Raw genomic sequence first — 22,611 nt, 5'->3', positions numbered from 1 at the left:
GGACTATCCTGCGTAGAGTGAGATTGGGCAAAATAACTGTGCATTCTCTAAAATTTTGAAGAATGAAAGGTGATCTTATTGAAACATACAAAATGCTTGGGGATTTAGAGGTTGGATGCAGGCAGATATTTCCCCTAGTCACAGAGGGCTCATGAAGCTCTCAATACATTTACTGTGGAGATTGATAGATTACTTATGAGCAATGGCATATAGAATTATGGGGACAGGGTGGGTAAAAGGCATTGAAGTGTTCAATCAGCCACAGTCGTACTAAATAGCCTACTCTTCTTCCTATATTTCTATTTTCCTCAAATATAATCAGCCACCAGAGATGAAATGGAATTAATGATACTATTTACATGAGTACGTAGCACAAATGTTAGGCATCCTGGTTCAGGTAGCAAAACAAGAAATGCATTTTACAATATCTTTTCACATGTTCAGGATATCTCAAAGTATTTTGCAGCTGTTTAAGTACTTAAAAGCTTACCAATTTGCACATAGCAAGCTTAACTAAAATGAACATATTGTCATATTCATTTATATTGGTATAAGTAAAACAGCATTGAGACAATACAAAATTTGAGAACAATTTTATATAGTACTTGGAAATCGTATTTTGAAGCTAAATAGATAAGTTGATACGTCTTAGAGAAACACAACATGCAATACACAAGTATTTTCTCAATTTCAATAGTGTGTGTGTGAATTATTTCTAGAGACAAACTTTGCTAAAATCATAAATGATAAACATCCAGTATTAAGGTTTATCTCAAAAACAACAGACTGCTTGTCTAACTGCCTTCTCCTAAAAGAAGAGAAGAGCACTTTTAATGATGAAAATTACAGAATGTAAAGTAAAGGAGCTGTAAAATTACATATTTCATAGCTTTCAGCATACTGCAGCTTCGGTGTGAAAGCAGTTTTATATTGCAGTATGTTGGGCATATAATTTTTCTGTCTTGGTGATTATTTTTGTTTAAAGTTTACACTTATATTCTCATGTGGTGTAGATTACTTGATTGCCATGAAATTTCTTGTTAGTGTTCATTGTACAGTAATCATTTATCTTCAGAGCTTTTCTCTGGTAGTTCATCAGATTTTATTTTGTATTAATTCTTTCATTTCAGATGGCCTGGTAATTGTTGGTGTTCACTCAGCAAAGTTCCCAAATGAAAAGGTTCTTAAGAACATTCAAAATGCTGTCCTTCGTTATAATATTACCCATCCAGTTGTGAATGATGCTGATGCAAAACTGTGGCAAGAGCTTGAGGTGACATGTTGGCCAACACTAGTGATTCTAGGTCCACGAGGAAATATTCTGTTCACTCTGATTGGAGAAGGGCACAAGGAAAAACTTTTTACCTTGATTTCAGTGACTTTGAAGTACTACAAAGATAAAGGAGAAATTATGGATCATGCCATCAAACTGAAATTATACAAAGATTCTTTGCCACCTTCGTCATTGCTTTTTCCAGGTAAAATTGCAGTAGACAATGCCACAGGTAGACTAGCAATTGCTGACTCTGGCCATCATAGAATTCTGGTGACCGAAAAGAATGGTGAAATTCTTCATGCAATTGGAGGTAAGAGCTTTTCCTTTTGGATTCTTGCATTTGTAACAAAAAATATCTTTTATCAATTAACAGGATCCAACAAAGCTATTTATAGTTTATAAACTATACAGTTAACTCATAGACTTTCCAATTGGCAATACAGAAGAGATGTGTCTACATTGAGAAATTCTAGAAATATGAGAAATATTACTGAAGCAATTTAAACAAGCTATGAAGATTTACTTAGGAAGTGTCTCAACTTATCTTTAATGCTGGTTAACCTGCTGTGCATTATGAGTGTTCAGTTTAGACTTTTACCATTTGTGGTCTTTTGGATCTTGATAAACAGATTTGTTATGCTGCCATTTTTATAGGCCCAGGGCTGCCTGGACGGAATTAAAATGTTAGCTTAACAAACTGTAATTGTACAGGTTGTAATTTGAGGTTCTGTATTAAGTGCAGTAAGAGCACAATCAATTTTGAGTAATAATCACTGCCAAGTAATTAGTATATCTTCATGACATATTTCTGGCAGATTATTTCATACAGCAAGCAACTAAATTTGGATACTAACTGCCTGCAAGGGTGTGGAAGTAGAGATGATGAGTAATTTCAAAAGGAAATTGAATGGGCCCTTGAGGGAAATTAGCTTGGATGGCTATAAGAACAAAACAAGAGGGTGGGAATGATTGGATTGAGTCAGCACAATCTCACTAGGCTGAAGTGCCTCCTGTGCCATAATGACAATGATTGCATAACAATTTTCTCCCTGGTAGTAAAGTTACACCTAAATCAAAATAATAAAAAGAATTGTGATTTGGTTTACACAATCCTATAACAGAAAGGGCACTGAACAATCATAATAAGGCTGATTAGGGTTGGATAAATTTAAGCTCAATAAAGAATACTTATTTATTTCAAAAATGCATCTTCTCAGCTATTTTAAGAATGATCTTGCGAATTAATGTAAAGCTGCTCCATTTTAAAATATGATGAGTGCTTATGCAAAGCATTTTTAAAGTTATATGAACAAATGTTGATTTAACAATCAAAAATGTACCCTATATCTGAAAATAATTTGACTTTTTAGCACAAAAAAGTTACATTCCACCATTGTTGGATATCTCAAAACCTTATCCAATCAACAGTAGATTTTTAGTATAGTGACTGTTATAAGATGGAAAAGGTGGCAGCCATTTTGCACACAACAAGCACCAACAAACAGCAATAATGACTCGATCATTGGTTTTTGTGGTGTCGATTGAAGAGGACTATTGGCATTTGTGAGGGATGCTCTTTATTATCCTTTGTAAGACCATAAACTAGAACAAATAGGAGCAGGACTAAATGTTGGCTAAACTGACATTCCTCACATTCATGTTCCTGCCCCTGTCTATCTTGCCGCTAAATATACACAAGGACTTGGCTCTCAGCTCTCTGTGGCAAGGAGTTTCAATGTCACTCAGCCCTCTGAAAGAAGAAGTTCCTCTCCTGTCAGTCTTAAATTGGCACACCTTTAATCTGAGACTATGTTCTCTGATCCTAGATGCTCCCATGAGGTAAAAGATCCTCTCAGTATTTATCCTATCTAGCCCCGTACAAATCCTATAGATTTCAATGAGATCACCTCTCATTTTTCTCAACTCCAGTGAGTAGAGTCCCAACCTGTTTAATCTTTGCTCATGAGACACTCCCTTTGTACCAGATAAGACTCCTTATCTCAGTCTTGAATGGCCTACCCCTTATTCTTAGACTGTGACCTCTAGTTCTGGACTTCCCCAACATCAGGGTCATTCTTCCCACATCTAGCCTGCCCAGTCCCATCAGGATTTTGTGTTTCTATTAATTCCCCCTCATTCTCCTAAATTCCAACAAATACAAGCCTAGTACACCATTCTGGTGTACCATCTCTGAACTGCCTCCAATTAAATATCAGTCTTTAAATAAGGGGACCAAACCCAATTTTAAAGTTGTAGTAAGACTATACTACAATCCCTTTAAAATAAGGGCAAACATTCCATTTGCCTTCCTGATTACCTGCTGCACCTGCAGAATCAAAGAACAGTGTGGAAAGAGACCATTTCGCCCATCGAGTCTGCATTGAGCCTCCAAAGAGTAGCCACCCAGACAATGCCTCCTGCACCTCTCCCCAGTCCCTGTAAACTTGCATTTACAAGGTCTAATCCATCTAACACGCATATTCCTGGATATTGGGACAATTTAATCAGAGTAAATCCACCTAACCCACACCTCTGTGAGAGGAAACAGGAGCATCTAGCGGAAACCCACACAGACACAGAGAGAATGTGCAAATCCACACTGACAGTCAGCCATGGAAGCAATCAACCCCGAATCCCTAACACTGAGGCAGCAGTACTAACCACTGAGCCACCATGATGTCCTGATGTACCTATAGTGATATATAGTTGTGATCATATGCAAATTTGGCTTTGGTACATTCACTTCCTTCCTCCAAGTCATTAATATATATTGTAAACAGTTGCGGTCCAATCTCTGATCCCTGTGGAACCCCAGTGGTCATAGATCGCCAACCTGAAAAATAATTCTTTATCACCACTTGCTGTCCATGAGCCAATTCTCTGTCCATTCAATTTACTACCATCAACACCACAGGTCTTTAAGACTTAACGTGTTGTGAGGTACTTTTCAAATGTCTTCTGGAAGGCCAAATACGACGCATCTGCTGGTTCTTCTCTGTGCACCCAGGTTAAGACCTCCTCGGTAAAACTCGAATAAGATATGATTTCCTTTCATGAAGCCATGCTAACTCTGCTTGATTAGATTATGATTTTCCAAATTTTCTGCTACTACTTCCTTAATAATATATTCCAATACTTTTATAACAATAGATGTTAGGTTAATCAGCTTGTAGTTACCCACTTTTTACCTCCTTCCCTTTTTCAATCAGCGTGTCACATTAACAGTTTTCCATTCCTCTGGTACTTCTCCAAAATCCAAGGATTTTTGGGAAATTACATTCTTTTAGGATCCTTGGATGCAAGCCATCAGGGCCAGGGGAATTATCTGCCTTTGGAAACATAAAAAAAAGGTGCAGGAGTAGGCCATTCAGCCTTTTTGAGCCTGCAGCACTATTCAATATATAATCATGGTTGATCTGCAATCTCAATATCCCATTCCCGCCCTCTCCCCATACCCTTGGATCCCTTTAGCTGCAAGGGCCACATCCAGCTCCCTCTTGAATATACCTAATGAACTGGCCCCAACAGTTTCACTGTCTGAGTGAAGAAATTCTTCCTTATCTCAGTCTTGAATGGCCTACCCCTTATTCTTAGACTGTGACCTCTAGATCTGGACTTCCCCAACATCGGGGTCATTCTTCCCACATCTAGCCTGCCCAGTCCCATCAGGATTTTATGTGTTTGTATTAATTCCCCCTCATTCTCCTAAATTCCAACAAATACAAGCCTAGTTGATCCAGTCTTATATGTCAGCCCTTGCCTGAACTGCTGTGCTCTTCCAGCACCACTAATCCAGAATCTGGTTTCCAGCATCTGCAGTCATTGTTTTTACCTTGTTTTATCCAGGAAATCAGTCTGGTGAACCTTTGCTGGACTCTCTCATTGGCAAGACTGAGACTAGGAGACCAAAACTATACACAATACTCAAGGTGTGACCTTACCAAGGCCCTGTATAACTGTAGCAAGATATCCTTACTCTGATACTCAAATCCTCTTGCTATGAAAGCCCTCATACCATTAGCTTCCCTCACTGCCTGCTGCACCTGTCTGCCAACCTTCACTGACTGTTCACCATGACACCAAGTCTTGTTGTACGTTATCTATTCCTAAACTGCCACAACTCAGCTAATAATCTGTTTTCCTATTTTTGCAACCAAACTAGATAACCTCATATTTATCCACATTATATTGCATTTGTCAAGTATTTGCCTACTCAGCCGGTCTATCCAAATCACCCTGCAGCCTCTTAGCATTTTATTCACAGCAGACACTGCCACACAGCTTAGTGTCAGCTGCTATTTGGAGATGTTGCATTCAATTCCTTTGTCCCATTAATGTATATTGTGAACAGCTGGGGTTCCTGCACTGAATCACGTAGTATCAAATTCGTCACTATCTGCCGCTCTGAAAAGAGTGTATTCCAACTCTCTGCTTCCTTTCTGCCGACAATTCTCTGTCCTTGTCAATACATTATCTCCAATTTTCCCTTTTGTGGAACATTGTCAAAAGCCTTCCGAAAGTCCAGATACACAACATCTACTGATTCACCATTGTCCACTCGACTGGTCACATCCTCAAAAAGAATTCCAGAAGATTCATCAAGCATGATTTCCCTTTAGTGGATCCATGTTGACTAGGACTGATTCTGTTATCACTTTCCAAATGCTCGGTCATCACATCCTTAATAACTGACTCCAGCATTTTCCCACACCACAATGTCAGGCCAACCAACATATAAGTTCCCATTTTGTTTCTCCTTTTTTTAAAGAGTTGAGTTACGTTAGCTACCTTCCATTCCATTGGAACTCTTCCAGAGTCTACAGAATGCTGGAAAATGATCACTAATTACATCTGCTATTTCTAGGGCCATTTCCTTAATTAGTCTGGGATGCAGAGCATCAGGTCCTGGGGTCTTATAGGGTTTTAATCTCCTCAATTTGCACAATACCATTTTCTGACTAATAAAGATGCTCCATTTGTTTGTCTAACACTACTACTTTAGTTATGGTGGTGATACTTTTTTCCTCCCTTGTGTTCTTTAGTGTTAATGAAATGTTCAAAGTAAGTTCCACCCTAAAGACTGATGCAAAATATCTGCCGTTCCCTTGTGCCCCAAAAAACATCTTCTTCCCAGGTGCATTTTCAAAGGGGTATATGTTCACTTTTGCATGCTTTAATTTAATATTTTCACCATTGCTTCTGATGTTTTGATGATGTAGTTTGTTGATATTAATGTGTTTTTTTAAATCTAGGACCAAAGAGTGGATGGAAAGATGGAAGCATTTTCGAAGCCAGTTTTAATTCCCCTCAAGGAGTATTGATAAAGGATAATATCATCTATGTGGCGGATACTGAGAACCATGTAATAAGAAAGGTAAGAAAAAAGCTGTCTATAATGACTAATCAGTTGTGCTGTGGCTCATACTGGAAATTTATGAAGTTCTACTTTCATGAAGTGCCTATTACTTTTATTTATTTTAACTGTGTAACTTGAGATTACAGTTGGTGTCATATTGGCAGTTTGTGGATTATTTCTACTGTTTTGTGTATTCATGGTTTTATCTATCCATTTTAACAGTAGAACATAAATAACATTGCATCCAGTTAGGAGAGAAAAGAAAGTAAGTGACATTCATTTACATTAGATAAACTAATACTGTTCTGGTTTGCATCCTAAAAAGAACTCGTTGGTGTACACTGGAATTATATTACCACATTGCATTTAATATAGCACCTTTAATACAATAAAACATCATGAGTTATGAAACAAAATTTGACCAGCCACATGAAATATAAGGACAAATGAGCAAAAGTTTGGTCAAAGAGGTAAGTTTTAGCGAAATCTTAAAGAAAAGGTTTAGAAAAGGAATGTCAGAGTTTAGGCAGTTGAAGGCATGGTGACCAATGGTAGACCAATTAAAATTAAGGATTTGCAAGAGGCCAGAATTACAAGTGTTTTATGTCTAGTTACACATGACTCAACTTGGGGAAATGAGTAGCTTGAATACCTGAAACAGGATAGTCGTGAGGTTGATAACTTTTAGTAAGAGTTGAATTTCCTAGAAACTGACAGAAATAAGTGACTAATACATCTACTAAGGAATAGGCGCTTTTGTGTTAACTAATTAGCTCAACTGATAGGATGTTTCCACTCCTTTTGCTATAGTGAGTATTTCTGGCAAATAGGTAATAATGCAAAATTAATTCCCAACATGCCCTCAGCTTCCAGCACTTTTCTGTGCTATGCAAGAATGTTTGATGTCCTTTGAAAATCTTTCTAATCAGTTGGACTATCCCAGGACCAACTTTCACCAGCAAGGCCCACCTTGGTGAGTCATTGTTCTTTAAATGTCAATGTCCTGTCAGCCCTGTTCCTTTGATTTTGAACTTGAAACCAACTTTTAACCAATATAGCAGTAATTCCTTTGTCTTTCTCTGCATCTGTGTCTAGAAAGACAGCAATCTTGTTTTAAAGTGTCAAGGTCTAAAAACTGTCACTTTTCACTTGATTTTTCAGTTGATTTTGGTTTGGCTTTCTGTCCCCCTTGTGATTAGATCACATGGGCCTGTCTCTGGGCAGAGTTAGTATGATCACCACTCCCCAATCCATAGCATGATATATAACCTTAAACTAAAGATGGCATTTTAGAACAAATGTTGCAAATTCCCACAAGCATAACTGGGTCAATCTGTCTCCTGAACAGCCAATCTCAGCTGGGACAATGGTAAGTTGCAAGAGTTTATTGCGCCTGAATAATAGAGAAAAAAGTCAGCCAAGTTTCCTATATATTAATATGTAGCAAGGGCAGGAACTGACTCTAACGTTGAATAGCATGGAACAAATTTGATTTTGTTCGCACATGAAGAATGGTCCTTTGTATAGGACATCAGAGGATGACTAATGCCAGCAGAAGTTAGCCCAGAAAGAAAGCATTGTCTTTGAGAAAAGGAAGAAAGAAAGGACGTGCAGATTGGACAAAAACACATCTCAGAACAATGTTGAAATTTATTGATTACAGTTTTACACTGTATTAGACCATAAGATCACAAGATATAGGAGTAGAATTGGCCATTCCACCCATTGAGTCAGCTCCACTATTCAATCATGAGTGATATGTTTCTCAATCTCATTCTCCTGCCTTCTCCCCATAACTCTTAATCCACTTCCCATTCAAGAACCTATCTAGCTCTGTCTTAAATACATTCAAGACTTGGCTTCCACAGCCCATTGTGTCAATGAGTTTCACAGATTAACCACCTGCTGTTTTGAAGAGATTCCTCCTCATCTCATATGTAAAAGGGTCATCTTTTCACTCTAAGGTTGGGCCCTCAGGTCCTAATCTCTCCTATGAGTGGAAACTCCACATCTGCTCTTTTCAGGCCTCTGTGTTCTGTAAGTTTCAATCATATGCCCCTCATCCTTCTAAACTCCATTGAGTACAGACCCAGAGTTCTCAACCAATCGTCATATGACAAGCTCTTCAACCCCAGTATCATTTCTTGTAAACTTTCTTTGGATCCCCTTCAAGGCTAGCACAGCCTTCTTTAGGTACAAGGCCAGAACTGCTCTCAATATTCCAAATGTGGTCTAACCAAAGCCTTGTAGAATATCAGCAGTACATCTATGCTCTTGTGTTAAGAGAGCTAAGAACTAGGACACCCTAGTCACTTTGTGCTTCAGATTTCCTAAGCCTTCCCTGTTTAGAAAATAGTCTACACCTCTATTCTTCCTACCAAAGTGCATGACTTCACACTTGCCCACATTATATTCTATCTGCCACTTCTTTGCCCACTCTGTCCTAGTCTGCACACGTCTTTCTGCAGCCTCCCTTCTTCTTCACCACCACTGTCTCTCCACCTATCTTTGTGTCATATGCAAACTTAGCAACAATGTCTCAGTTCATTTGTCCAGATCGTTGATGTATAATGTGAATAGTTGTGGTCCCAACACTGATCTCTGCGGATCTCCACTGGTCACTGGCAGCCATCTTGAAAAATACCCCTTTATCGCAACTCTCTGCTTTCTGCCAGTCAGCCAATCCTCTATCCATGTCAGTTCCTACCTCCTAACACCATGGCTCTTATTTAGCAGCATCCTGTGTTGCACTGGTCACAGGCCTTCAGGAAATCAAAATAGACAATAGGTGCAGGAGTAGGCCATTCAGCCCTTTGAGCCTCCACCGCCATTCAATATGATCGTGGCTGATCATTCCTAATCAGTATCCTCTTCCTGCCTTATCTCCATAACCCTTGATTCCACTATCTTTGAGATAGATCACATCCATAAGTTCTCCTTTGTCTAACTTGCTCATTACCTCCTCAAAGAATGCCAATAGATTTGTCAGGTATCACCACCCCTTAGCCATGCTGATTCAGCCATATTTTACCATGCACTTCCCAGTACTCCGCTCATCCTTAATAATGGACTGTAAAATCTTACCAGCAACTAGGGTGAGGTTAACCAGCCCATACTTTCCTGTGTTCTATCTCCCTACCTTCTTAAACATGAGTGTTACATTAGCCATTTTTCAATTGTCTGGGACCCTCCTGGACTCGAGTGATTTTTGAAAGATCACCACCAATGCCTCTACAATCTCCGCAACTATCTCCTTCAGAACTCTGGGGTGTAGTCCATCTGGTCCATGTGCTTTATCCACCTCCAGACCTTTCATCTTCCTCAGCGCTTTTTCCTTTATAATGGCCACTACAATCACCTCTATTCCGGACTCTTTGGCAAGCTACTGGTGTCTTGCACTGCAAAAACAATGGTAGTACCTATTCGGTTCTTCTGCTGTTCCTTTGTTCCACATTGCTTCCCTAGCCTCGTTTTCCAGCTGTGCAATGTACACCCTTGCCTTTTCCTGCTTTTTCAATATTTAAAAAACTGTTGCTAGCTTCTTTTATGTTACTAGCTGGCCCACTCTCATATTTTATTGTCATTCCCTTTACTGCATGTTTTGTTATCCTATGCTGTTTGTTTTTTTAAAACATCCTAATCCACTTACTTCCCATGAATCTTCACCACATTGTATGCTTTTCTTTTGTTTTTATGCTAGCCTTGACTTTCCTTGTCAACCATAGTTGCCTCATCCACCCATTAGTATCTTGCTTCTTCCTTGGGATGAATTTCTGCTGTGCCTCTTGAATTGCCCTCAGAAACTCCTGCCATTGTTGCTCCACCATTTTCCCTGTTATACTTCCCTTTCAGTCAACCCTGGCCAGATCCTGTCTCATATCTTTATAATTACCTTTACTCAGATGTAATACTGTTTCATCTGATTCCAGTTTCTCGTATCTCAAGCTGCAAGGTGAATTTTGCCATATTATGGCCACTGCCCCCAAGGGCACCTTGAGCTCCCAAATCAAGTCTGCCTCATTGCACGTTACCGAATCCACAATTGCCTGTTCCCTAGTGGGAAGTACCATAAGCTGATCCAAAAACCCATCTCATAGACATTACATGAATTCCTTTTCTATTGAAAATGTTAGCCTTGCCTTTGTTTATCAAGTCATTGTTTATCACAAAATTTCAGAGTAAATTTGATTTGTGCTTTAAAATTCATCCCATTTTACATATAATTACACAAGTTAAAATCAGGACTCAAGATGCATTGCATTCTGTCCTCTAAGATTATTGTTCTAAGAACCTATTGGGTAGATCCTATTGGGCTGCACGGTGGCACAATGGTTAGCACTGCTGCCTCACAGCGCTGGAGACCCGGGTTCAATTCCCGCCTCAGACTGTGTGGAGTTTGCACGTTCTCCCCGTGTCTGCGTGGGTTTCCTCCGGGTGCTCCGGTTTCCTCCCACAGTCCAAAGATGTGCAGGTCAGGTGAATTGGCCATGCTAAATTGCCCGTAGTGTAAGGTATGGGGTCGATGTAGATGTAGGGGTATGGGTGGGTACGCTTCGGCAGGGCGGTGTGGACTTGTTGGGCCGAAGGGCCTGTTTTCACACTGTAAGTAATCTAATCTAATCTAATCCTCAACTTGTTCCTGTTATGATACCCTGTGAAAAAAGGAGGTGTGGTTGGAGTAGAGTAGTGTAGATTTTATTTGTCATTTCTACCGTATACAGCTGATATAATAAAAACGAGACAGCGTTCCTCCAGTACCGAGGTGGAGAGTGGCAATCCCAGATTGAGGAGATCCATGTCCAAACCTTGGATATATGATGGTCTCCTAGCCAATGTAAATGGACTTCAACTGAGAGTCTTGAACTGAACCTCAAAAAAAAGAGCTTACATCATAGGAGCTGATAGATTTTCCAATGTGTTGAAATTAATTTGAACAACCAGCAGGGGAACATATAGTTGACTTGTGCATCAATACTACATTTATTTCCCTCTGTTTTGAGGACAGTTGAAATTCATGCAAGATAGTTCAAGTAACTATCAGGAATTGATTTTAAAAAAAGAACATTTTAAATGTATTTTGACAGACACTATCTCTTCTTGTGCTTAGATTGACCTTACATCAGAAATGGTAAGCACAATAGCAGGAACAGGAGTTCAGGGAACTGACCACGAAGGTGGTAAGACAGGGGTGGAACAATCCATCAGTTCACCGTGGGATCTAGCCTTCGGCACATTTGGTGAGATTGTTACTTCCTCATAAGAATGTGAGGCATTTATATGTTGAATAAATAAGTTGTGTGTATTACTAGCTTATGTAATTGTTAAGAAGTATCTAGTAAATGGGGCCATATTGTAAAGGCAATGAAGAATGTTTTGTGTTATACCATAAATTGAGTTCTTTCTGTGAATCATAACTGCATTATTTTGAATGTGCAATCCCTTTTCCTTCTGGCTTGTGTTTATCCAGTTCATTGTCAGTAATGATATGTCAAAACCTTCTTTTTATAACTTCCTGATTTCTTTACACAAATACCAGACAGGAATTAACTACCTTTATTAATATGCATGATAAGCCTCTTGATTATGAACAAGAACAAAGTTGCCCACAGAGATTGAAATACTGAATGTTCCCTCCTTGTTTATTATCCATGATGGGCTGTTTACCTTTTACATCTGAACACTAATTTATCTCTGTGTCTTGTATACACCAGTATGAACTGGTATTGTGAAGTACTCGTTTGAATTGTAGGAGGAAGCTGTTGTAAAGTGCTTGGCATGTTGAAGAATGTAGTGGATTTTTGCAAGGTTTGTGAAGGTTTGTAGCTCAGGTTGAGGTTTAGGGTGTAGGTTTGCTCACTGAGCTGTAGGTTTGATATCCAGACATTTCATTACCAGCTAGGTAACATCATCAGTGGCGACCTCCAAGTGAAGCGAACTTGTTGTCTCCTGCTTTCTATTTATATGTTTGTCCTGGATGGGGTTCCTGGGGTTTGTGGTGACGTCATTTCCTGTTCGTTTTCTGAGGGGTTGACAGATTTGTTTGAGAGTGTTGGTGGGTTTGTGTGCTACTAGGATTCCGAGGGGTCTTAGTAGTCTGGCTGTCATTTCTGGGACATCTTTGATGTATGGTAAGGTGGTTAGGGTTTCTGGCTCTCAAACAAAAACTAACAAACTTAAAAGACCCAGTACAACCCATGGACAAAACGAACGTCATCTACAAAATTCCATGCAAAGACTGCCACAAACACTACGTAGGACAAACAGGAAGAAAGTTAGCCACCAGGATACACGAACACCATCTAGCCACAAAAAGACACGACCCTCTCTCCCTCGTAGCCCTACACACAGATGAAAAAAACCACCATTTTGACTGGGACAACACATCAATCCTGGGACAGGCTAAGCAAAGACATGCCAGAGAATTCCTAGAGGCCTGGTAATCCAACCACAATGCCATAAACAAACACATAGATCTAGATGCTATCAATCAACCCCTCAGAAAATGAACAGGAAATGACATCACCACAAACCCCAGGAACCCCAACCAGGACAAACATAAATAGAAAGCAGGAGACAACAGCTTCGCTTCACTTGGAGGTCGCCACTGATGATGTTATCTAGCCAGATAATGAAACCTCTGGATATCAAACCTACAGCTCAGCGAGCAAACCTACACCCTATAGTGGATTTTGTTGCAAATTCCATTGAAGGCAAAGGTTTACATCTAGGACCTGTAAGTTAACAAAGTACAACTTTTAATTCCTAAATCATAGCAATCTGGAGCTTGACCCTAAATTCTTGGAAATTGCTCAGTATGAAAGGGATGTTATTACATTAAACCTTTTATTAACTGGTATCAAGGGACCGGTAGTGTGCCTGTTGTTCAAGTATTCTGGTTGATCAAGAAGTCCATGTAATCAATGTAAAAACATATACTAAGTAATAGAAATGTAATGCAGGAATTATAGACATCACTGTTATATTTTATTTATTGCATAAATCACACAAAAAATAATACAACTTTGCCTTAAGTAAAATTTACTGGCAGAGAGTCTTCTCACTCACACCCTCAACTGACTACTCGGACATCGTGAAGATCACTATAATACAGTAAAATTCTGGTATTTGAGGTCACAGTTTATTCTACTTGATTTAGAGTGCCAGTTCTTAAGGTGCCAGCTAAAGCAAAGTTTGCTGTAATATTGTTTCAAATTCTGATTCTCAAAGTCTGCTAAGAGCTGCAGTTTGTTGTAAGTATTTTAAAAATGCAGGTTTAATTCTGGAAACACTCTAGGATTGACTCTCTGATGGAATTCTGCTGCTGACCCTGTAGAAGGTCAAAGAATAATGTGTTTTCAGAAGTGTGAAGGATATAGATTAGCAAGAATGCTTCAGTGTATGTACGTACTCTGCTTGAATTTAATTTCCTCTGATGTTTGTAATGTGCTGTATTAAACTGATATCGAATTCTAACTTGTGATTCCCTTATTTTATCTTGCAATTGTTTTGGACATTAAACCTGGTCTTGACTTTGTTCTGCAGAAATATACAATTTTAAGCAATGTCATCCTAATATTAATATCATGAAACTTGAATGGAAGTTTGATTTAAACAGTCATATAAAAGTCCCTTCTTAGAACTAAGATCATGTATCTGTACTGTATTGGGCTTGACATTGTTTTTAAACTTACAAAAGAGAAAAAGCTTTTAGTTTTTTTAAAGTTAATTTGATTCCAAGTTTATACTTGATCTGTGTTTGAATCATTTCAAACTGGCCACTCCAAGCCAGAAACCCTCCTCTGTCCAGTTAGCTAGCCAGTCCTTTCTTAACTATTTCATAAATTTTCAGGTGATTTATGCACAATTCAGAAGTGGCAAGGTTATACTTTTAATTTAAATTCATATTTATATTATTATAGTTGTAAATACAATGCAGAAGCTGGATGCAGTTCAAATAAACCATAATATTTTAAGTTTGATTTGATGTTCAAATTCACATGGGCAAATGTAAGTTTTCAGCTGATGTGATGCCAACTGCAGAGTACCTCTTGAGTTGGGGCAGGTAAAAGGAAACGTGGAACAAATCTTGCCTGGCAAAATGCATTCAAATGCTCTTTTTAAAATAATTTAATGTATATGCTTACAGTATTTGTATCAGTATCAATAATCATAATCAGAGTTACTTCATACTGTTTTACAGCTCAAAGATTCTCTCTAAACATAAGCTAATTATGAATAAACAGTATATATAATTGTACAGTCGGATTTCTTCCAAAAATAAGTAAATGCAATATGAAAATGCATGCTTATCATTAATATTTACCATTAAAATGCCAATGGAAATGTACTTTAAAGAATGATCATGTTAACATTTTACTTGATCATTATTCTGTTTCTCTTGCACCTGACCAGCAAGTTTTCACATTTAATCAGTGTATGTGAGAAGTTGGCATTCTAGGCCATCAGATTTCATGACATTTAATTTTGCACTGTCATATTTATTTTGTTAACTGCTGATATCTTTTTGAATACAAATAAATATCTTCTAATTCTCTAGGTTATAGATGGAACATGGTTGTGTTGCATTGAAAAATATCATAAGAATAAAAGAATTCACTTTGTAACATTTAAATGTTTTACACATTTTCCAATGTGTTGTTTAATCCCATTCTCTTGCATTCAATTTCATGTTGCAAATGTTTTTAGTCACTTTAGTTCTCAGGTTTAAACAGAAGAAAGCCACTCAACAATTAACAATTGTGCAGTTGGCTCAGGCATTCTATATTTTTGCTGAAGCAAATGTTGAGTTTTCTTCAAATGTGGATCCATTACCTCAGTTTAAAAATTGCTAAACTGAAAAGGTGTTTACATTGTTAAACTTATTGGGTAGAAGTTACCTTCAGCTATAATTGCAGAGAATTTTTTAAAAAATTGAAATTAATTTATTTTTTCACAGGTTACTATCTGTAAAAATAACAAATTACTAAACAGCTGGACAGAAACATCAGCATGTAAAGGGTGTGCTTCTATAAAGCTTTGAAGATGGCAGGACATGTTGAAAATACTGTTTTGAAAAATAAAAGGGATATATGATCCTTGGCTAAGGTTGGGAATTCTATGAAGAGTAATTCACTTGTTTATTCCCAAAGGCTGTATGTCATCAACAAGGCACAAGCTAGGAGTGTGATAGAGTATTCTCCACCTGCCTGGATGCAACTCCAACACTTGAAAGCTTGACACCATCTAGGACAAGGCATAGGGAAGAAAGCAAGTTGTGAGGATGACACAGAGTCTGCAAAGGGAGATAGACAGATTTCTTAAGCGGACAGTAACTTGGCAGATGGAATATAATGCAGGGAAATTGGCAGTTATGCATTTTGGCAGCAAGAATAGAGGAGCTGAATATTATTTAAGCAGAGAAAGACTGCATAAAAGTACAGCACAGAGGGATTTGGACATTCTCATCAATGAATCATAAAAATCGAGCATTCAAATTCAGCAGGTAATGAGGAAGGCAAAGGTATGTTTACCTTTAATTCGAAAAGAATGGAGAATAAAATTTGTGAGTTTTTGCTAAACCTGTTGGCTCAGACCATAGCTGGAATACTGTGAACATTTTTGTGGTCATTGTCTAAAGAAAGATATACTAGTATCGGAGGTAGTCTAGAAAAGCTTCACTAGCCTGATACCAGGTATGGAGGTATGGTACAGAGGGAATGTTGAGTAGGTCAGGCCTGTAGTCAACTTTAGAAGAATGAGAGGCTACCTTATTGACAAATACAAGATTTTCAGGAGACTTTAAAGGGTTGATGTCCAAAGGTTGTTTCTCCTTGTGGGAGACTGTGGAACCAGATGTCAGAATCGCAGAACAACAAGTCCCATATTTAAGACAGAGATTAGAAGAAATCTCTTCTCTGAGGGTATTGAATCTGCAGAATTCTTTACTGTAAAGGGCTGTTGAGGCTGAATCGTTAATTATATTCAAGCCTGAGGTTGACATTTTTAATAAGCAAGGGATTCAAGGGTTATGGGGAAAAGGGACGAAAGAGGAGTTGAAGATTATCAGATCAGCTATGATCTCATTGAATGGCAGAGTAGACCTGATGTGGTGAATGATCTACTTCTGCTACGTCTTATGGACTAACCCACATGATTGGCCCCATCCACCACCTTCAGCATTCACTTCACAGCAACACACAATGGCAGCAGTGTGTCCAATTCAGAAGATGCATCATCACTTCAAAGTTCCCCTCTACGTCATAGACCATCCTGATTTGTAACCATGTTTGTTTCTTCATTTGCTGATTTGAAATGTTTAAATCCCTTTCTTGACAGCACTGTGGATATGCCTTCAACAAACTGTTGTAATTCAAAAATACAGCTCACCACCTCTTTTCATGGGCAAAACATTGCTGGCCTAGCTGCAGCAGCAACATCAACATCCCATAAAAGTTTTTTTTTAAGAACGAGGGATAAAGGTAGGAAAATGATCAAATATTGGCTCTGCCCAGGCTCAAGTATTGTCAGTGTTTCGAGGTAGAACATGTTTGGAAGGATGTCAACATCTCAGACATGTGCAAGCAAATTAATTTGAATGGGAATAAATATTTGCCAACTGCAAAATATGAAAATAGTTAATGGTAATCCCAATTCAGAATTCATTTCTGATAAAATATTATTTTTTGAATATTTAATAGTCAAGATAAATAAGTTGAACCAGACTAAAATGTAAGATTTTCTTTGCTAATAAGGGAAGTTTTTGGTTTGGCAGAAAAGCCATTTGATCCGTTTCTGAAGAGCTTTGCTTGTTCTTGGCAGCAAAGCTTCAGTTATGGAACATCTTAATGGATGGAATTTATACTAATAAAACATAACGTCTTTGACCACATTATATATGCCTCTGAGCTGAACAGTAAGAGTTACTGACATCGTTGTAATATTTGGTAAAAGGAGGATTTTGGAGAAAAATCAAAAGTAAAGTGTTGATTAAAAGGAACTATTACAGGCTAGCAAAAGACTCCTCTTACAGAGTCATAGAATCATATAACATGGATACATATACCTCAGTCCAACTCATCCATGCCAAACATGTTTTCCAAACTAAACTAGTCCCACATGTGTATATTTGGCCCATATCCCTCTAAACCTTTCCAATTCATGTACCTGTCTAAATATATTTAAATGTTGTACTACCTTTCATTCGGTATCATTGGATCTTTTTGTTTTTTAGATAGTCTTCAATTTCTTGATAGCTTTCTAATTTTATTAGTTCATGAGTTTTACCAATCATTTATATAATTACTACACAATTTTGGAAGTTCTTGGTTCAGAAATAAAGATTATTTTGACACATTTTACTTAGACCAGTGTTCACTTAGACAAAAAGTACACAGGAAAGAAGAGGATTATCATACCATTTCAAAAATTAATTTATTCCCAACTGTTTTAACTTCAATATACATATGCACAGAATTATATGTATGTATGTGCATGTGCATAGAACAATGATTTTTTTGCAATGTATTTTATGAAGAATTGTTTTCTTGTAAGACAAATTGTTAATATCATGGATGTGATGATGCCACTCCTTTAATAAGGTTATGATGTCCTTGGTTTTTTTTTCGGAAGGTTCATAAATGCAGAGTTGCTTGGATGGCTTTTGAAGCCAATTTAGAGTCATAGAGTCATAGAGGTGTACAGCATGGAAACAGACCCTTCGGTCCAACTCGTCCATGTCGACCAGATATCCCAACCCAATCTATTATCACCTGCCAAGACGTGGCGCATTTCCCTCCAAACCCTTCTGATTCATATACCCATCCAGATGCTTTTTAAATGTTGCAATTGTACTAGCCTCCACCACTTCCTCTGGCAGCTCATTCCATACATGTACTACCCTCTGCGTGAAAAAGTTGCCCCTTGCGTCTCTTTTGTATCTTTCCCCTCTCTCCCTAAATCTATGCCCTCTAGTTCTGGACTCCCCCACCCCAGGGAAAAGACTTCGTCTATTTATGCTATCCATGTCCCTCATGGTGGTGGGGGTGGTGCGGCCAGTTCTCCCAGCTCAGTTTTTCTCTGGTTTGGTTTGGTTTGGTTTTAGCAAGCAATCTTTTTTGAGGCTGCTGCTGTAAGAAATAGCTCCATGGAAGAAGGTGTTGCATGCCGAATATCTCTGCCATTTTCTCTCTCCTGTGTTTGATTTTACCTTTTTTTTGGCCAAGGGATGTTTATGGGAATTGTTGTAGGAATTTGGAACAGCATTATTCAGTTGGGATAACCTGTTGGGTTTTCGGATAGATTAAGTTATTCCATTTTCTGTTATCTTTTGTTTGTGTTTCATTCGGTAAGCTTGCAAATAAATTCTGTTTTTAAACTAAACGGTTGGGCCAGCTGCATCACCCCTGGAATATCCACTCACACCTGCTTAAAACAACTCGCAAATTTAGGGTCCAGGCTACTTATTTTGAATTGTTTTGAGGGGCTCTGGCCTGGTCCATAACAGATTGGAGCCCTTTGCAGAATTTATTCTATAGTTTCAATTGGGATTAGGGTTGCTGGACTCAAAGGCAGCAAGTGGTAGGTGTTCATGTCTTTTGTTCTGGTGTTGATTTTGATTGGTTGAAACAGTGCTTGGGATAGCAATGTCTCTTTCTGTCAGTAAGAATTTTCTGGGGGTGGAAGAAGTGACTTAGGCAAAAGTTGAATGAGTCATTCCTGAAGAAGGGCTTATGCCCGAAACGTTGGTTCTCCTGCTCCTTGGATGCTGTCTGACCTGCTGCGCTTTTCCAGCAACACATTTTTCAGCAAGGTTGAAGGTAAGCTTTGTGAGGAAGAGAGTGAGGTTGACCGAACCCATGGTAGCCAAAGGCCTGGTGAGAAACTTTAAATATATTTAAGCTTTGCCTAAATTTGATGAGAAGGATGTGGAAGTCTTTTTCATCTCATTTGAAAAGGTGGCAAAACAAATGCGATGGCCAGTGACCATGTTTTATCCAAACAAAACCTGTAGGTAGAGCCAATGAGGTAATTGCTTCACTATGGGACATATGAGGAGGTGAGGAAAGCCAACTTAAGTGAATATGAGCTTATTTCAGGAATCTAAGGAGTGATTCTGATCAAATCTACATTGAGTTTGAAAGGATCAAACAAAGTAATTTTGATAGGTAGATCAGGGCATTAAAAATAGAGCAAATCTATGATGCTCTTAGACGATTATTTTGGAAGAGTTCTTACTGAATTAGTGAGAAGTCATGTGGAAAAGCAGAGAGTTAAAATGGCAAGATTAGCAGCTAAAATGGTTAATGATTCATTTGGGCAATAAATCAAAGTTTGGGTTCCAAAATCAATTTCAATCCGTGAGGTATAGAAATTGGGCAAAAGAGAAATCCTCGATTGCAAAGCGAAAGGTCGATCTCAGTGAAGATTATAAGGATAACTTAGCATACGGTAAAAAAGGATATCCTTGAAGGGGAATGAGAAGTTAGAAAGCTCTGATGTTAGCAAGTTTTGAGAAGTTTTGTAGCTCAGGTTGAGGTTCTAGATGTAAGTTTGCTCGCTGACCTGGAAGGTTCGGTTTGAAAATTATGCGTGTGACAGGATGAGAAAATGTGATTGCCGATGCATTGTCAAGACTTAAATGAAAAACTGAGGTGCTTGGTGGCAGGAGTAAGACAGACTGAAACAAACTGTAGTGCTTGATTATTGTCAATGTAATGTGTGTGGTGTTTTAGTATACTAACAATTTAAATTTCAGGGGTTTGAAATGAAGCCATCTTTGGATATTGATAGTTCTTTCTTTTTAAGGGGGTGGGGGGGGAGGTGTGACGATGCTGCTCCTTTCATGTGGTTATGTTGTCCTTGGTTTTTTTTTCCAGAAGGATCTTAAATACAGTGTTGCTGAGAGGTCTGGCTTGGATGGGTTTTAGGGTCAATTTGATTATAGCTAACTGATACTGCCTCAGGCAAAAGGCTTTCACGTTTTAAAAAAACTTGTACATGAAGGGGGAGTGGCCAGTTTTCCCAGCTCAGTTTCCTCAGGTTTGGTTTGGTTTTAGCAAGCAAAAAGCTGCTGCTCCAAGAAGCTACTCCATGGAAGGTGTTCCATGCTGAATCTCTCTGCCATTTCTCTGTCTCCTGTAAAACCCTGTGTTTGATCTTTACCTTCCTTTTTGCTAATAGATGTTTATGGGGATTGTTGCAGGAATTTGGAACAGCATCATTAAGCAGGGATAATCTGTTGGGTTTTCGGATAGATTAGGTTATTCTACATTCTGTTCTCTTTTGTTTGTGTTTCATTCAGTAATCTTGCAAATAAATTCTGTTTTGTTTAAAACTAAGTGGTTGGGCCAACTGCATCACTCATGGAATATCCACTCTACACTTGTTTAGAACAACCAGCAACGTTAGGGTCCAGGCTGCTTGCTTGAATTGTATTGAAGGGGTCTGGCCTGGTCTATAACCTAGATCACAAGTCCGTCTTCAGATTGCTACTTCAAGGTGTACTCTTTAGTTTTGAAAACAATACTTCAAAACATTTCAAGATAAATTGTAATGGCTTCTTACATTTAATATTATGAACTATAATAAACAATCCACGAGATATGATAAACAATTTAGAAAAGTTCTGGTAAGTGTGTTAAGATAATTAAGGTACAATGAGAAATGGTAGAAGATGTAGTTTAGTGGTCACGATCATTTGAATGGTGGAGGAGGTCCAGCAAAACAAATAGCCTTGACCAGCTCCTATTTTCTATGTATGTTTTGGGCACTACTTCATAATTATAGGTATATTTATCTGAAACAACTTGTGTTGCAAATTTTTAATTATAGTTTAAAAATTAAACTTGGTGAAATGTGATCAACTAGCTGTTTACTTGGTAAGTAGATCAAAGCCAGTCATGTATTTTTTTTAACAGACTGATTCATTAGGTATTTAACTGTTGCCACTTGGCCCTGTCTGCAGAGATAACAAAACAAATCTAGTGTGACCTGTACACTCATTTAATTTTTAAGCGGATGTTGCGTCTGTCTCTTGATGTGAGACACACTGATTTCATGGTTGAATTAAACTACAGAAACAAGTGATTTCATTAAATTTAATTCTATAAGCTTTAGAGTTTTAATATTTCCACAGTTCAATTGATTTAAACTCAAAATTTTCAAAAACTGTTTATTTGTTATGATTTGTAGATCTGAACAAAACTGGGTGTTATTTCATCTGTAATCCTCTTTTACTTGCTGAACTTACAAACATGCAAGAGAGTTAGCATCATGGAATACTTTGATGAATAGTTCGACAATTAAACTTTTCTTTTCCTATTGTTATTTTAATAATTTGCCCAGATTTTAGAATTATAATTAATATATTTAAACTTTTGCAGCCTATTAGTACAGGAATTCTTATATTATTGAAAAGTGAAATACTAAACTTATTTTACGAATCGTTATCTTGAAGATCGGTCAAATGCAACACTTGATGCTTTCAATATGTGTTTTGTATATTTCATATTTGTAATTGCTAAAATTTTGTGTTTGAAATATTCCCTTGAGGCAACCAATAATCTACTCAAAGCACATTCTAACTGCATGGCTGTGTGATTGTTATCAACAAGAGGAAAGCATTATTTCGGACTTAGAACAGTACAGTATGGGAACAGATTTGTGCTGACCATGATGCCATTCTGCTATAAATGGTCCATATCTTTCTATTTTCTGTCTGTTCATGTGTCTGTCTAAATGCCTCTTAAGCATTGCTATCATATCTGCTTCTACCACCTCCTCCTGTTCTAGATTCACCCACATGAGGTGTAGGAAGGGTAGACAGGAAGAAACTTTCCCTCTTGACAAAGGGATCAATGATTGGGAGCGTTGATTTAAGGTAAAGGGGCAAAGGTTTAGAGGAGAAACTTTATCACCCAGAGGATGATGAAAATCTGGAACTCACTATCTGTAATGGCGGGAGGACAGAAATCCTCATACA

At 38.1% G+C, this 22,611-nt stretch overlaps 1 protein-coding gene across 6 annotated transcripts in view; it reads left to right on the top strand.

Annotated features, from left to right (window-relative positions):
* The window catches only part of nhlrc2 (NHL repeat containing 2), a 93,267-nt gene that overhangs the window by 21,679 nt on the left and 48,977 nt on the right, over positions 1 to 22,611 (top strand). For all 6 annotated transcript variants that reach the window (XM_072557378.1, XM_072557377.1, XM_072557376.1 and 3 more), the window contains 3 exons: positions 1,131 to 1,586; positions 6,529 to 6,650; positions 11,740 to 11,869. In XM_072557378.1, the coding sequence (XP_072413479.1) occupies positions 1,131 to 1,586; positions 6,529 to 6,650; positions 11,740 to 11,869 (708 nt within the window). The remainder of the gene's footprint in view (positions 1 to 1,130; positions 1,587 to 6,528; positions 6,651 to 11,739; positions 11,870 to 22,611) is intronic.

The sequence above is a fragment of the Chiloscyllium punctatum genome, chromosome 38 (assembly GCF_047496795.1).
Source record: "Chiloscyllium punctatum isolate Juve2018m chromosome 38, sChiPun1.3, whole genome shotgun sequence".
Lineage (NCBI taxonomy): Eukaryota > Metazoa > Chordata > Chondrichthyes > Orectolobiformes > Hemiscylliidae > Chiloscyllium > Chiloscyllium punctatum.
Note: the sequence above shows the minus strand (reverse complement) of the source record. Positions and strands in the feature narration are given on the sequence as shown.